Source organism: Oncorhynchus keta, chromosome 31, assembly GCF_023373465.1.
Source record: "Oncorhynchus keta strain PuntledgeMale-10-30-2019 chromosome 31, Oket_V2, whole genome shotgun sequence".
NCBI classification, from domain to species: domain Eukaryota; kingdom Metazoa; phylum Chordata; class Actinopteri; order Salmoniformes; family Salmonidae; genus Oncorhynchus; species Oncorhynchus keta.
In genome coordinates, this window is record NC_068451.1 from 9,394,030 (window position 1) to 9,411,639 (window position 17,610).

Here is a 17,610-nt window from a genome sequence, read left to right on the forward strand (position 1 = left end):
ACCTGCTGCGTAAGTTCTCCCAAACCGCCTACAAAAAGTACTTTCTGACAAATGCTGGATCCCTTCTAACCATGACCGTTTACTGGGGATCATATTCCAAGTGTGAAGTACAGAGCAAAAGAGACACCCGCGGGTCATGAACGTCCCTTTGATCATCCATGACATTAGCAGCAAAGTACCTGCAATGAAAACAGACTAGATTCAATCATTTCGATCATGTAGAGAGTTGTATTTCTCAATCTCACAAAGACTTAAACAAAATTTAAAACATGGCAGACATCAAATTAAACCTTTTCCCAAAATAAATGTATCAAACCACTCTGTAGTAAAATTGAACCTGCCAAAAAGTACCAAAATATTTTGGGGTAAAAAATGTAAACCCCTTTATGACAATCACAATACCAAGCAGAATGATGTAGCTAATTTGTAAAGAAATTGGCAGTGTGAACAGAAATAGCCCATTCTGACAAAAAGACACAGGGGGAAAAAAATAAAATCACAGAACTTACAGTATGACACCAATAAAGAAAGCTCTTGGGAAACTGCGACATCAAACTGTCCAGATTCAACACAATAATAATCCCCCTTCTGATAGCACGTATCAAGACGGCTGCACTACACTATGCCCTGAAGGACACATTAACAAATCTCCTCATACATTTCCCCATGTCCCATTCTACTAGTTAATCAATGGTCTGACAAGGACCAAAGTGTATTTTGAATAAGCATAAATAGAACTCTCGGGAAATGAAATGATTTGAACTGTCTGTATTGATACATTTCATGGACAGAGTACTACCATTTAAGCAAAATATTTCAAAATATACTTTGGTCCATGTCAGACATTAACTACTAGCATACTTCATCAATATGAATGATGCCAAAACAGAGTAATAACATCACTATTGACAAATATCCAGTCAAGAGTTTTGTAAAGGCCATTAATTGTTTTAACAGAAAAACCAAGGCTTGCCTGCCAAGGCAAGATGCAACTAGTGCAAATGTGCAAAACACAACCTTTTTTAACTACCTGTGGAGAAAATGTTGGTTCATGCAACTCCTCTATATAAAATGTGCATTGTACCTTCATGGTTCTATGTTTTTTGCTCTTTCACTATCTTGTTTGTCTTTCATAATGTGTGTTTGACAGCAATCATGGGTTCAAATTTGTTCAGCAGGTTCTGTTGAAGTTCTTTGAGTAGATGATCCCGTTCTTCGGAATCCAGGAGAACTTGCTAAATAAAACAAGTTTACAAATCAAAATAGTCAGTTAATTTGGTCCGACCTTTAGTGCTGTTCTAAAGTCATGTATGTGCATACCTCGCTCATGTACGGACATACCTCAATGAGTTTGTCCCTCTTCTCCAGGCTCTCCCTCAATTTCCTCTCCTCCCTCTCTTTGTCATCCATTTCGCTCCGCCAGGCTCGCTGTGCCTCCTTGTTCTCCTTCCCGCTCTCCCTCAGGTCGTTGAGTGTGTCGTTGAGTTGCTTTGACAGCGAAGACACAGTCTGACTATGATTCTGCTGCTGCTCCTTGTAAAGGCAGGGGAAAAGATGGGAAGAGAGGAAAGGTATGAGTTATAATGACCAAACTATATTATAGGCTTGGTATTTTAGATACCTCACTGAAGATGACCTGAATTGTGTAAAAAACAATGGAAGACACAGCACATCTCAGTATATAGAGGGAGCCTCTTACTAGTCTTACATGGCTTCCCCTTCACTGATATGAAAGACAGGGATTGGTGAAAGCATCCACTCTCCCATCCTCGTTTGTACTCACCTGCACTATACCCTGATAGTCCTGCAGGGCGGTGGTGAGCTTGGAGAACTCCCGGAACATGGCGGCGCTGTGCTCCTCTCTGTCCTGTAACCAGGCTATCACTAGGCTCTCCTTCTCTTTCAGCTGAGAGGCCAGAGCCCCCTCAGCCCCGCCTCCTGACACCCCTTGGCTAATCACAGAGTCTGACAGTGCCTGGGGGAAAGAAAACAAGTTATGAGGAGGAAAGTCTCCCTGAAGCCAGTCAAAAGAGCTACATGTAGAATTTTTGCATTGTAATTTAAAAAAAAGTACATATAATAGCTGGGCCAATACAAAAATCACATTCTAAAATGCAGACCTATTTGACAACAAAAGCGTACGTTGCTAATTCTCTATGATTTTGCTATACAACATTCCTGTAGATTGTTCTAAAACTATTATTTGGTTAACAGTAATAGCCTATATATTATGTCGATTCCCACTTTAAAAGTATCTGCCTGTCCCTGTTTCGCAGTCTGCTGCTGTGTGAGTGAGCTGCTCACTCCCTCTCCCCACATTGTGCAAGGACAAATGGAACAATACAGAAATTTCACATTTGGAGCAACTTTGACATTTGGAGAAATGTGGATAAACTTCAGAATCTGATGTCAAAATTGGTAAAACCGAGGTCTTGCATAATGAACAAAAATGTGGCCTTTAATTAGAGACAATTAAAGGCCACACTAAAATCTGCAGTTGTCACAACACAATGCCACAGATGTCTCAAGTTGAGGGAGTGTGCAATTGGCATGCTGACTGCACCAGAACTGTTGCCAGAGAATTTAATATTAATTTCTCTACCATAAGCCACCTCTGTCGTTTTAGGGAATTTTGCAGTACGTCCAACTGGCCTCACAACCGCACACCACCTGTTTGGCGACGTGTTGGCGAGCGGTTTACTAATGTCAACATTGTGAACACAGTGCCCCATGGTGGCGGTGGGGTTATGGTATGGGCCGGAATAAGCTATGGACAATAAACACAACTGCATTTTATCGATGGCAAATTGAATGCACAGAGATATCGTGATGAGATCCTGAGGGCCATTGTTGTGCCATTTATCTGCCGCCATCACCACATATTTCAACATGATACTGCCCGGGCTCAGGTCACAAGGATCTGTACACAATTCCTGGAAGCAGCAAATGACTCAGTTCTTCAATGGCCTGTGTACTCACCAGACATGTCACCCATTGAGCATGTTTGGGATGTTCTGGATTAACATGTATAATAGCGTGTTCCACTTCCCGCCAATATCCAGCAACTTCGCACAGCCATTGAAGAGTGGGACAACATTCCATAAGCCACAATAAACAGCCCGATCAGCTCAATGCATAGGAGATGTGTCACTCTGCATGAGGTAAATGGTGGTCACACTAGATACTGACTCTCTGATCCACACCCCTACCTTTTTTAAAAAGGCATCTGTATTCCCAGTCATGTGAAATCCATAGATTAAGCCTAATGAATTTATTAATGTTTGAAATTGCTGCATTTATATTTTTGTTGAGTATACATAAAATAGCAGAGGCCCATCAATTAGCCCACATGGCTATATAGCAACAATATCATATTTAGAGTTAGCAGTCTAGCTAAGTGTTTTGAGTTCCGACTTCACCAGGTAGTGAATAATATAGCCTATAGGCCAATATGCTGGCAAAAAATATATAACTCAGCAAATAAATAATGTCCCTTTTTCAGGACCCGGTCTTAATAATTTGTAAAAATCCAAATAACTTCACAGATCTTCATTGTAAATGGTTTAAACACTTTTTCCCATGCTTGTTCAAAGAACCATAAAGAATTAATGAACATGCACCTGTGGAACGGTCGTTAAGACACTAACAGCTTACAGACGGTAGACAATTAAGGTCACAGTTATGAAAACTTAGGACACTAAAGAGGCCTTTCTACTGACTCTGAAAAACACCAAAAGAAAGATGCCCAGGGTCCCTGCTCATCTGCGTGAACGTGCCTTAGGCATGCTGCAAGGGAGGCATGAGAACTGCAGATGTGGCCAAGGCAATAAATTGCAATGTCCGTACTGTGAGACGCCCAAGACACTACAGGGAGACAGGACGAACAGCTGATCGTCCTCACAGTGGCAGACCACGTGTAACAACACCTGCACAGGATCGGTACATCCAAACATCACACCTGCGGGACAGGTACAGGATGGCAAACAATAACTGCCCGAGTTACACCAGGAACGCACAATCCCTCCAGTGCTCAGACTGTCTGAGGGGCTGGACTGAGGGCTTGTAGGCCTGTTGTAAGGCAGGTCCTCACCAGACATCAACAACTTTGCGTATGGGCACAAACCCACCGTCGCTGGACCAGACAGGACTGGCAAAAAGTGTTCTTCACTGACGAGTCACGCTTGTCTCACCAGGGGTGATGGTCAGATTTGCGTTTATCGTCGAAGGAATGAGTGTTACAACAAGGCCTGTACTCTGGAGCGGGATTGATTTGATGGTGGAGGGTCCGTCATGGTCTGGAGTGGTGTGTCACAGCATCAGACTGAGCTTGTTGTCATTGCAGGCAATCTCAATGCTGTGCATTGCAAGGAAGACATGCTCCTCCCTCATGTGGTACCCTTCCTGCAGGCTCATCCTGACATGACCCTCCAGCCATACTGCTCGTTTTGTGCGTAATTTCCTGCAAAACAGGAATGTCAGTGCTCTGCCATGGCCAGCGAAGAGCATGGATCTCAATCCCATTGAGCACATCTGGGACCTGTTGGATCGGAGGGTGAGGGCTAGGGCCATTCCACCCAGAAATGTCTGGGAACTCACAGGTGCCTTGGTGGAAGAGTGGGGTAACATCTCACAGCAAGAACTGGCAAATATGGTGCAGTCCATGAGGAGGAGATGCATTGCAGTGCTTAATGCAGCTGGTGGCCACCCCAGATACAAACTTACTTTTTATTTTGATGAAACTGGCTCTTATGAAGACCCAGAGTTACCTCTGCTGCAGAGGATACGTTCATTAGAGTTACCAGCTTCATAAATGCAGCCTAAATGAATGCTTCACAGAGTTCAAGTAACAGACATCTCAACATCAAATGTTCAGAGGAGACTACTTGAAGGCCTTCATGGTCAAATTGCTGCAAAGAAACCACTACTAAAGGACACCAATAACTTACTTGGTCCAAGAATCGAGCAATGGACATTAGACTGGTGGAAATATGTCCTTTGGTCTGATGAGTCCAAATGGAAGATTTTTTGGTTCCAACCACCGTGTCGTTGTGAGATGCAGAGAAGGTGAACGGATGATCTCCACATGTGTGTGGTTCCCACCATGAAGCATGGTGGTGTAATGGTGTGGGGGTGCTTTGCTGGTGACACTGACAGTGATTTATTTGGAATTCAAGGAACATTTTACCAGCATGGCTACCACAGCATTCTGCAGTGACACGCCATAACATCTGGTTCACGCTTAGTGGAACTATCATTTGTTTTTCAACAGGACAATGACCAAACACACCTTCGGGCTGTGAAAGGGCTATTTGACCAAGGAGAGTGATTGAGTGTTGCATCAGATGACCTGGCCTCCACGATCACCGGACCTCAACCCAATTGAGATGGTTAGGGATGAGTTGGACCGCAGAGTGAAGAAAAAGCAGTGGTAACTCCTTCAAGACTGTTGGAAAAGCATTCCAGGTAAAGCTGGTTGAGAGAATACCAAGAATGTGCAAAGCAGTCAAGGAAAAGGGTGGCTACCTTGCAGAATATACAATATATTGTGATTTGTTTAACACTTATTTGGGTACTACATGATTCCATGTGTTATTTCATAGTTTTGATGTCTTCACTATTATTCTGCAATGTAGAAAATAGTAAAAAAATGAAAAATCCTGGAATGAGTAAGTGTGTCCAAACTTTTGACTGGTACTGTAGATGCACAAAGAGACAAAAATCAATCTGATAATTCTGGATCCTATTTTGATGGATTTCACATCAATTTATCAATCATGCATTCCCTGGATATGTTAGATAAATAGCTTACTTTTGAAATATTAGTCTACCATTCTACTCAGTTGACTTACATGGCACTGTAAAAATGTGTCAAGAGTCCTGACACTAATGCAAAGTAACTGTCCATTAAAACTTTTATTGTTGTAGCAACATTCCCTCTAATTTTTGGGCACGGTAACTTGAACTTCGTGCAACTTCTGGCACGCGTCTACAGTGAACACTGTAGGCTGTACCCTTACAGTGTTAGACAGTAGCCAATAGGCTATTGTGGCTATTTCAGCATAATGTTGGCCTACCAACAAAACAGTATGAATCCCATAACATTTTCACATGGAAATAGCTTATGATTTCAATGATATAGCCTACAGTAGCCTATATGTGGTGTTCAATGCAGGCCTACATTGCATAAGACTTCTAAAATATTATGAAGGGCTTGACATTAATTCATGATTTTTTTTACCGGGTCTGTAACACGGGCCAAATGACTGTAAATTGCATTTTATTGTGTTGTATGATGCAAGAAACCACTTTAGAAAATAAAATGTATTATTATTACCATGCAGAGAATTAGACCATGTAGGCTACCCCTCTATTGGCTTATTTGCATATTCAAGCCCGTCTCAAAAAACAACACCCCTTTAGATATAAGCTTTTTTACCAAGACAGCTTGAAATGTAGCCTACTTGTTTTGTGTTCTTGTAGGAAGCACTAACTCCCCATTGGGTTAATAACTTGCTAACTAACAAAGAATATCAACAAATGTGCAGATGCAGGGCTCTGCAGTCTGATCTGAACTGAAAAGCTCAAGACCGCTGATGGGCTACACCCTCCAATAGAATTCTACTCTGTTGCACTCTTGTCTACAACAAAATCACACTCAATTTTGCAAAGTCCGATTTGTTTTCATTTGTTGCATTGAAAAGGGGCTGATATAATGTTGATTCGATCACAGAAAAAAAGCGTTGATCTATATAGTGCAAACTAAAGGGGAGATCTCAGTGAAGTTCTATCTCTTGTGTCTCTGTGTGGCTGCACACACACGCAGCTTAGAGGGAACATTGCATTGTAATCTATTTATTGTTATCAAGCAAAATAGTTATTCATCTCAATGTGACTTTGTCCATATTGCCCAGCTCTAGTACCTACTCCCCCAAAATATTTATTGCCGATTTATCACATTTTATAAAACTTTTTTTTTAATATTTATCGTGATATGGATTTTTATCCATATTGCCCAGCTCTAGAAACTGCACCCCTCCTCTCTAACGTCGGTATCAATAAAAGGCGTGGTCATCTCCTACTCAAACACAAGGAACAATGGCAAACTGTGGCAAGCAGCCAACGTAGAAAAATCGCCCTGTAATTTCCTAGTTGCATAAAATCTACACCCTTAAAACTATTTCAGTTTATGTGAGAAAACATGCACTGAATAGTGTAGGGAATCATTGTACCATCTAAATCGCAGTGAAATATCTCTGACTGCTTGAAGTTAATCGACGAAACTGAACGCAAAATAGCCTCCATCATGGTCCATGCTACCCGGGATCCTTGGATGTCGGATAGCACTAACCTCTCCACCGTATTGCAGGGAAATGGGATGTGTGGGAGTGGAAAGAGTTGTTTTAAAAAATAAAATAAAAAGAGTTGTCGTAATTCACCTTGCTTCCACATGGGTGAGAATGGACATGTAGCACCTTTAACTTGAATAACAGAGGTCAGTGCATGCAGCACTGGTTACTGAACCTGACACAAACAATTGTGGGCACACTAAAAAGAGATATATCTGGAATCAATTCTATTTAGATCAGGAATGGTCAAACGAACAGATAATCAAATCAATCAAAACACCATCTTTCAAGACATCTGGGTCTGTATTCACAAAGCGTCTCAGAGTAGGAGTCCCACAGCACACCTAATTTAATTCAACCTATAGAGACACTGTAGGTTGAGGTGATCCCCCTCACCTGCATGTCTTTCTGAGAGCTCTTTAGTGCCTCCTTCAGGCAGAGGAGAAGTGACTCTTTCTCCTGTAGGACTGCTGTGAGGGCCTGGTCCCGTTGTCTCCACACTTCCCTCTCCTTCTGCACCTCCCGCTGCACTCGCTCCTTCTCAACCAGCTCCACTCTCAGTTCCTGGGGGTTAGAAGAAAAACAGGGCCCTTATGGGAGAAATGACTAGTAACACCTTTGACTGAATTACTATAGTGTATCCAGCACAATATGTTAATTTTGTTAATGAATTTGAGTTAATACATCCAAGTGAAAGAGCGTGGGGGTGTGTGTGTTCTACAGCAGCTGCCGTACATTGGTAGCACAGCAATCACACGTGTGGGCTTTCAACATTAGACTCACATTGATGATGTCCTGGTTACATTGGAGCACAGCGTTGAGTGTGGAGAGGTCTTTCTCCCGGTCTCTCCCGGCCTTCTTCAGTGCCTCCAGCTCGCTCTCCATCCTCTTCTCCCTCTCACTCACCTCAGAGAGCAGAGCCTCCAGGGCTAGCTAATGAAGTGGTAGAACACAAGACATCAGCAAAATAACCTTGTACAGAAATGTTCTATATCCCATACAACAGGTGGAACTAATCCTGAATGCTGATAGGATAAAACCGCATTCCAGCCAGTGTCTATTCCACAAGTTGCCACCGGCTAAATCTATGATGTTAAAATGCCTATTTACTCTGTTCCATCTGACTGCGCAATCCACTGTCATCAGCCCAGTCAAGCAATTTATGAACTTGATATCCACTATTAAAAGTATCTAGACATTCGCAGATTTCTTTTAGAGTAACATTTTACTGTGTTGTTGGCTAGCTCCTGACAAGTGTGCACATTTTCTATGCTAAGAGAAATCGCACCTCATTAGCTCATTGCTTTGGATGTATCAAAATAAATGTCACTAGAAAACAGCGGAAACAAATGCAAATACTTTGCTGTTATTCTGGCTGCACTTTTTAACGTGACTAAGTTAGCCGTAGTTGGCTAGCTAGCAAGCAAGGGATAAGAACGTTGCCAGACAGTATGGTAATGGAACATTTAGAACGAAGGACTGGGTCGCGTCTAGATACAGAACAAACGTAGTCTCGGGCCCAACAACACCCATGCCAATATATCCTCCAAACACCGGCTTCTCTGGCATTATCACTTAAGTAATGTCATTTAATAAGGAAATTTTCACACATTTTATTGTCCGTGCTTTGACAGTCTACACAAGTTTATTTGGTGATTTTATTGTAAACCAATAGCTTTTTTCAAATCATAATAAAATGGGATCAATCTTAACCCTCACCTTATTGTCGGAGAGAGTTTGTTTCAGATTGTCAGTGAGTGCCTGTGTTAGTCTGTCAGCCACGTCTGTCCCTGTCCCCACCTCAACGCACATCTTCCCGATCAGACACATGCACTCCTGAGACAGACAGGAAGACAGGAAATTAATATCTGATCATGGAATAACACATGGCTTGTCCCATGTGTTATTGTGGTAAGTAGAAAATGACATTTAAATGACATCAATCAGAATACCAAAACGGCATTTAAACAAATGTCTCAATGATAAATATTGCGACAATGATAGTTAAGAAAACAGGGTTTGCCCCAACCACTCACGGTTGGAACAATTTGGGTTGATAATTGGATTTCTTGATTATTGTTATTATTTTATTTGATGGATTATTTGTGTACCTGCTTGACATTTTACTGCATTGTTAGGAGCTAGTAATATAAGCATTTCATTGCACCCGCTACAACATCTGCTAAACTGTGTACACGACCAATAAATGTGACAAAAATACACATAGAACCGGTCAAAACGTTTGGACACACCTACTCATTCAAGGGTTTTTGTTTATTTTGACCATGTTCTACATTGTAGAGTAATAGTGAAGACATCAAAACTATGAAATAACACATGGAATCATGTAGTATCCAAAAAAGTGTCAACTCAAAATATTTTATATTTGAGGTTCTTCAAAGTAGCCACCCGTGACAACTTTACACTCAACCAGCTTCATGAGGTAGCCACCTGGAATTATTTTCCAAAGGTCTTGAAGTTTAGTACATATGCTGAGAACTTGTTGGTTGCTTTTTCTTCACTCTGTGGGCCAACTCATCCCTAACCACCTGAATTGGGTTGAAGTCAGGTGATTGTGGATACAGCACTCCATCACTCTCCTTCTTGGTCAAATACCTCTTACACAGCCTGGAGGTGTTTTGGCTCATTGTCCTGTTGAAAAACAAATGATTGTCCCACTAAGCGCAAACCAGATGGGATGGAGTATTGCTGCAGAATGCTGTGGTAGCCATGCTGGTTAAGAGTGCCTTGAATTCTAAATAAATCACAGACAGTGTCACCAGCAAGCACCCCCACACCACCTCCTCACGGTGGGAACCACACACAGTGGTGTAACTTAAGTAAACAATTATTTCAAGTACTACTTGAAATTGGGGTATCTGTACTTTATTTATATTCTTGACAATTTTACTTCACTACATTCCTAAAGAAAATGTTACTTTTTACGCCATATATTTTCACTGACAACCCAAAGTGCTCGTTAAATTTCAATTTCAAATTGTGAATTCATGCACTTATCAAGATAAAATGTGGCCGTCCTTGTGGCCGTCCTTACTGCCTATGGTCAAGTGGACTCACTTAACACAAATGCATCTTTTGTAAAAGTCTGAGTGTTGGGAGTGTGCCCCTGGCTATCTGTAAATTTGCTTACTGTAAGGAATTTTAAATGATTTATACTTTTACTTTTGATACTTAAGTATATTTTAGCAATAACATACTTTGAGACTTAAGTACAGTTGAAGTCAGAAGTTTAAATACACTTATGTTGGAGTCATTAAAACTCGTTTTTCAACAACTCCACACATTTCTCGCTAACAAACTATAGTTTTGGCAAGTCGGTTAGGACATCTACTTCACGCATGACAAGTCATTTTTCCAACAATTGTTTACAGAGATATTATTTCACTGTATCCCAATTCCAGTGGGTCAGAAGTTTACATACACAAAGTTGACTGCATTTAAACAGCTTGGAAAATTCCAGAAAATTATGTCATGGCTTTAGAAGCTTCTGATAGGCTAATTGACATCATTTGAGTCAATTAGAGGTGTACCTGTGGATGTATTTCAAGGCCTACCTTCAAACTCAGTGCCTCTTTGCTTGACATCATGGGAGAATCAAAAATCAGCCAAGACCTCAGAAAAAAAATTTTTTTTACACCTCCACAAGTCATTCATCCTTGGGAGCAATTTCCAAATGCCTGAAGGTACCACGTTCATCTGTACAAACAATAGTAAGCAAGTATAAACACCATGGAACCACGCAGCCATCATACCGCTCAGGGAGGAGACGCGTTCAGTCTCCTAGAGATGAACGTACTTTGGTGCGAAAAGTGCAAATCAATCCCAGAACAGCAGCAAATGACCTTGTGAAGATGCTGGAGGAAACAGTATCTATATCCATAGTAAAACGAGTCCTATATCGATATAACCTGAAAGGCCGCTCAGCAAGGAAGAAGCCACTGCTCCAAAACCGGCATAAAAAAAGCCAGACTACGGTTTGCAACTGCACATGGGGACAAAGATCATACTTTTTGGAGAATCCTCTGGTTCTCTGGTCATATGAAACAAAAATAGAACTGTTTGGCCATAATGACCATCGTTCTGTTTGGAGGAAAAAGGGGGAGGCTTGCAAGCTGTAGAATACCATCCCAACCGTGAAGCACGTGGGTGCAGCATCATGTTGTGGGGGTGCTTTGCTGCAGGAGGGACTGGTGCACTTCACAAAATAGATGGCATCATGAGGAGATTTATGTGGATATATTGAAGCAACATCTCAAAACATCAGTCAGAAAGTTAGCGCTTGTTCGCAAATGGGTCTTCCAAATGGACAATGACCCCAAGCATACCTACAAAGTTGTTGCAAATTTGCTTAAGACAAGGATTTTCTTCTAGGATTAAATGTCAGGAATTGTGAAAAACAGAGTTTAAATGTATTTGGCTGAGGTGTATGTAAAATTCGACTTAAACTGTATATTTAAAACCAAATACTTTTAGGCTTTAACTCAAGTACAATTTTACTGGGTAACATTCACTTGAGTAACTTTCTATTAAGGTATCTATACTTTTACTCAAGTATGACAATTTCATCTCACAAAGACACAGCGGTTAGAACCAAAAACCTAAAATATGGACTCATCAGTCCAAAGGACAGATTTGCACCAGTCAAATATCATTTGCCCGTGTTTCTTGGCCCAGGCAAGTCTTCGTATTATTAATGTCCATTAGTATTGGTTTCTTTGCAGCAATTCGACCATTAAGGCCTGATTTACACAGTCTCCTCTGAACAGTTGATGTTGAGACGTGTCTTACTCGAACTCTGAAGCATTTATTTGGGCTGCTATTATCTGAGGTGCAGCTAATTTCCTATTTCTGATGGTGGTAATTCTAATGAACTTATCCTCTGTAGCAGAGGTAACTCTGGGTCTTCCTTTCCTGTGGCGGTCCTCATGAGAGCCAGTTTCATCATAACCCTTGATAGGTTTTGTGACTGCACTTGAAGAAACTTAAAGTTCTTGAAATTTAACAAGGCACACCTATTAATTTAAATGCATTCCAGGTGACTACACCATGAAGCTGGTTGAGAGGATTCCAAGAGTGTACTGAAGTGTACTGACACTATGAAGCTGCCATCAAGGCAAAGGATGGCTACACTTTTTTGGTTACTACATGATTCCATATGTGCTACTTCATAGTTTTGATGTCTTCACTACTACTCAACAATGTAGAAAATAGTAAAACTAACTAAAAACCCTGGAACGAGTAGGTGTGTTCAAACTTTTGACTGGTACTCTATATTAAACCGATTTGATTTATCCATTTGTCTAACAGTCAGTACATGTTAAGCTGAGGAAGTTTGCTCACCCATACAAACTTTAATAGAGTTAGACATTTTGTTTGGGATTTGTGATGAAAATGGATTCCCATCTGCTAAAACCACTACATCTTAAGTTAGGTCTGGGAGTTTAAGAGCTTGGGGTGTCCATGTTGTGATGGTAACATTCCACTAGCTCAGCCACTGTCTCATTTGTGAGTGAAGTGGATCCCTGTGTTTTAGGCATGACTGCATTGTCTCCCCTCATAGAATCAGTATGAATCACTCACCCGGATAACTCTGTCTTTGCTGAGCAACGAATGCCCCAAACTCTGCAGTAGCAAGTTTCCCCCGTCCTTCTGCGGAAACTGAAAAAGCCATAATCACAACATACACAGGACTTAGATGAAGGATGTTAAGTCAACACGGGGTTGGCATTGTTGCAGCAATAGAAGAGCAGACTAGCCTGGTACTAGATCAGTGTGTGTTTTCTTTCAAACTGATGACAATGACCACAGGCATTGCCAAGACCGCACAAACATATTTGGGACCAGGCTATAGCAGCAGACCTGTCCATTTTGAAGCCAGTGTCTTGTGGGTGATATATGCCACTATAATACAGTTGATGCTTTCATAGAATGCAGGCAATCAGTTTGCATTATTGTAATACATTTAGAACATATATTATAAGCCTATAAATTTGCCCCGCAAGTGCCAAGTGTTAAAGTTCCCCACCACAAAAGCTTGATATACTGTGAAACCTCACACAGAGCACACAAATAATCCCAATGATTGACTTATTTGAATTGTTCTAGGATTGGGTGGAGCTAATGCCAGATTCCAGGCAAATTCAAATATTTCCTTGTGCAGAGCTTTCTGTGGTGCTCTTAATCGTCAAAGCTCTTCGTGGATTTACAGCTCCCATTCCCAGACTGAACTTGCTAATATATCCCAAAAACTGGAATTCAAGCTAGATCGGAATCTCAGACGCGAATCTCATGAAATGAGAATCAGTTTAGGTAAGATACCTTAACAGCTGGGGGTGAGGCCTAGACATGCTAGAACCATAGGTAGATGAATGGTTGGAAAACTTGAGTCTACTGTAAGGAGGTAAGGACAAGAGATGCCACTCAGCAGCTGAGTAGCATGTAAATGATCTCTTTATGAAAAGCAATCCTGAGCTGCAGGGCAAACTCCACTAGTTGGGGAAGATTCCAGGGAGATGTGTGTGTGTGGTTATATGAGTGCACCTGCATTAAGGAGACACCACCCCCCCAGTCCAGAAACCAAACCAAACTAACACACCCATCATTCCATGCATAATGCTTTATTTGTGCTTAGTCAACACAAACGTGGCTTAAAGACATAGCTATCCAAGTGATTCTGTAGACGTGTGTGCGCACGCAAGTACATGAAGAGGAAGCATGTTAGGGACACTATGTTCAGGCCATTATATTGCTGTGCACCAGCTGACGAGGTATATACCTGTTTATCTTGTATAAAATGTCAGCAGTCAATTACCATGACAAGGAGTGTCAACCTCAGTTGTACTTGTGTGTGCGCGCAACCAAATGATCATGACCCTTCAATTCCGCTCACCAATTTATACTGTTTTCTTTCTCAATTGAGTTACTATAAATACTATGGACCGGTTTCCCAGACACAGCCTAGTCCTGGTATAAAAAAAATATATAAATGCTTTCATTGGAGAATCTCCATGGAGAATGCTTTTTAGTCCATGAGTAGGCTTCATTTGTGTCTAGGAATCCAGCTGAAAATGTCTAAACTCGGGGGAATCAATGTCAAATCAATAATCTACTCGGTGCTTACCTTAAGCCAATCCTCTGGTCCACTGACATTAGCTTCTGGTTTGGTTTTGGTCCCGTGTTTAAGCTCAGTTTCTAGGGTCTTGATGCGTGTCATGGCTTGATCAAGCTGTCCTCTCAACTGTCTGACTGCAGGGTGCACTCGACCTGTTTTGCTCTGAAATGAAATAATAAAACGGAATTTCGTGAAAGACATAAGTTGTCACTTAATTCTGTTGAAGTCCTACTCCTGTATTTATAAGTAAGAGAATATTCAGTTGGACTTTTGCACTGGCTCGAGACATTAGATACTAGATGGCATATTACAGACCACTAAGTAAATATTTACACTCCGTGATAGACGGCGTGATCCACAGACCACAGGCAAGGCAACCAGTCGGAAAATCCTCATTTAGGGCAGAGATATTTTCCTGACCAGGGAAAGGGCCCATTTATAGGCTATGGGAATCCAAAGTGTTGTCGTCAGAAAAAAATCCTAGCCCTACTTATAATCACTTCCTATCATTATTTGGCATGCTGGATTTTGATAGAATATAAGAAAAAAAACTCACTTCTCTGTGTAGTGGAATAAACTCGTCCCTCAATTCAGTCAGAATGTCATTTGTCTCTCCGTCCACTTCCTCTCCTCCATTCTCCCGCTCTCCAAAATTCAGCACCCTTGTTACCTCAGGGGAGGATGTCTGACCTACCTCTCCTGAATATCGCCCTTCCCTCTTACCCAAAACGGGAATCTTACTCCCCGAAGGTGAACTGACAGGCTTTCCTTCAATACCTTTCAACTCTCTGAGGACCAGGAGTGACAAATCATCCGGGAAATCAAATGGATCACGGCAACCCAGCGAGTCCAGCGATTGGATGGACTCAGTGCGAGAGGACGCTCGTAAGGAGAGAGCGGATCCAGTCAATGACGCTGGGCTAGAGCTTAGCGACGGCACTCTCGACCAATGAAGAGGCATGCTCTGCGACTTATCCCGCGATAGAGCCAAGGGGGAAAAGGGTTGGAAGGGTAGGCGGCGGGGAACCCCACAAACCGACTCATAGGCGGAGTCGGACACCCTCAGAGAATCACACCCCTCACAATTTTTCCCCATCGTGCATCGTTTCCCCGTTCTCCTGAAGTATGGACATGCGTCCCATTTCTCAGACCAGCACTCATACTCTGACAGGGCCATGTTCTCCTTCAACATTTCAATGTAACCCTCTCGGTTTCCCATTCCCTCCCCATCCTCCTCACTAGTGCTGCTCCTCATCCGGAAATCCTGAGGGCATCGCTGGCGGTAAGCGCTGCGTACCCACTGCCTGACCTTGTCCCTCTCCTGGGTCAACTTCTGAAGCCTCTCAGAGGATAAGACCCTCACCCTGGAAATGACAGAGTCAAACTTGAAAACCCGCTCTAGAACTGAAACACATTTGCCACACAAGAACTCCCCCCGCACACTGCCCCGTGGTACGGACTGGCCTAGTATGTGTGTCAGCACAGAGAGAAGGTCCATTGCTTTAGAAGGTGAGGAAAGGGACGAGAGAGAGACCGTGGAGCCAAGAGACATGGTGCTACCTGCAAAGTGGGAAAATAAAACATTAGAACAGACACATGCACATATACACAGAGAAGTGCGCACACACACACACCTCACCCCAGGGGCTGCTTTGAGAAGACCTGGAGAGACTTCCCCTGCCCAGCGAGTCTGATGGGGTCTGAGGCTGACCATCTTTCTTGTTCTGACGCCCAAAGAGCCATCGCCGTTGGTTGCCGTGCAGGGCACCCCCACACACCAGACACTCCTCACCTTTGCCTCTGGAGGACATAGTAGACGGAGGGGCTAGAAGATCCCCTGATGTCCACAGAATGATCTTCAATATTCTGTTGGAATAAAGCAGAAAAGATTATTCGCTGCAGCCTTAACTAAATGTATTCTAAACTTTTTGATGATGGTGTAGATAACGGTTTGATATCTAATCTTAGAATTACATTCTGTATAATTGCACTTGCTGGCAGTGACATTCAAATAGGTTTTTCCAAGTCAGAATTGGGTTTTCAAGAGCTGGCTTCACTTTTGGCCCACTTATATATTAAACATTATTATACTAGGCTGTTTAGCCTAATTCAGTTATCTGCTCTCACTAGCTTGCAGCGTAGAGCCTCGATTTTTGCTTTGCCTCAGTGCGCTTTAATATTATAGTGGATGTTTTGCTCAACATGTTGGCTCTTTTAGCATAGAGCTGTGAGTGTTTACAGTTGCAACCCACAGCCGCCTACACGTCGACCTTGAACCACGTTGTCAGTACATTTCGCAAACTGTCAAAGCAACAACTAAAAAACAAGCCTCGCAAACGTTCACGATCTCCCCGCCATTCGTTTCACTGCTCGCTTGTACCTATGATAATGAACTTAAGACAACAGCAGCCTATTCCTATACGATATCGAATATCTGACACCAGCAGCTGTCGTCTCTTTCTGTTGCCCGCGGTACACAACCTATAACCAAAACTAATGGCCTGTCTATGCAGTCCTATTTTAAGAGGCGGAGGTGTGTAAATACATTTCATTCCGACAACGCGGAGTCCGTAACCACGAAAGTTCTAGGCTGTGTTCACGGTCTGAATCAAGTTAAGCAGTATGACTTCACCAAATGAATTATCCTTCCTTTAAAGATTGCCAAAATCACATTTGTTTTCTGTGCCTCCACTTTTAGACCATCTGCATGCATAAAGTGTTTGGATAAGTATGGTTTATCTTTCTCGATCGATTAAATCTGGTTTCACGCTCTGAACAAGATAAAGTTGGGAAATCTTGAACGCGAACATTAATCCCGGTGGCTTCCTCGGTGAAGTTAACCGGGTCCCATCTACATTTGAATGACTTTACCAATGACCACATCGTAAAGAAATACAATAACAATTTTTTAAAAGTGTCTTACAATGTCAACCAGGAACTCGAGCGCACTGCAGTTGCCTACACCGGAAAGGAGCTGTGAGTGTGCACTACCTTGCTGACGTCAATAGTCATACCTGGGGTGTATTCATTACGCCAATTCTGTTGCAAAACGTTTCGTAAACGGAACGAAACGGGGAGGGACCCACCTGAATTTGTCCAATAGAACATCTCTGTTTAGACTAATGATTACAC

The 17,610-nt window shown here is 42.2% G+C and overlaps 1 protein-coding gene across 3 annotated transcripts; it reads right to left on the reverse strand.

Moving 5' to 3' along the window:
• Nucleotides 1–208: 208 nt before the first annotated feature.
• Nucleotides 209–17,495, reverse strand: LOC118364352 (uncharacterized). 3 transcript variants are annotated; one of them, XM_035745833.2, is made up of 11 exons: nt 17,402–17,495; nt 16,118–16,344; nt 15,035–16,038; nt 14,488–14,640; nt 12,948–13,025; nt 9,066–9,182; nt 8,130–8,279; nt 7,743–7,910; nt 1,784–1,975; nt 1,342–1,533; nt 209–1,235 (listed from the first exon to the last, which is right to left on the reverse strand). In XM_035745833.2, exons 2-11 carry the CDS (start codon nt 16,287–16,289, stop codon nt 1,131–1,133), a joined length of 2,331 nt encoding a protein of 776 aa, XP_035601726.1. In that variant the 5' UTR covers nt 16,290–16,344; nt 17,402–17,495; the 3' UTR covers nt 209–1,130. The 3 variants fall into 3 exon arrangements, with proteins under 3 accessions (XP_035601726.1, XP_052345465.1, XP_035601727.1); XM_052489505.1 differs by lacking the exon at nt 17,402–17,495 and adding an exon at nt 16,453–16,829 and having other exon boundaries at nt 1,342–1,527; XM_035745834.2 differs by lacking the exon at nt 17,402–17,495 and adding an exon at nt 16,453–16,828.
• Nucleotides 17,496–17,610: the final 115 nt, after the last annotated feature.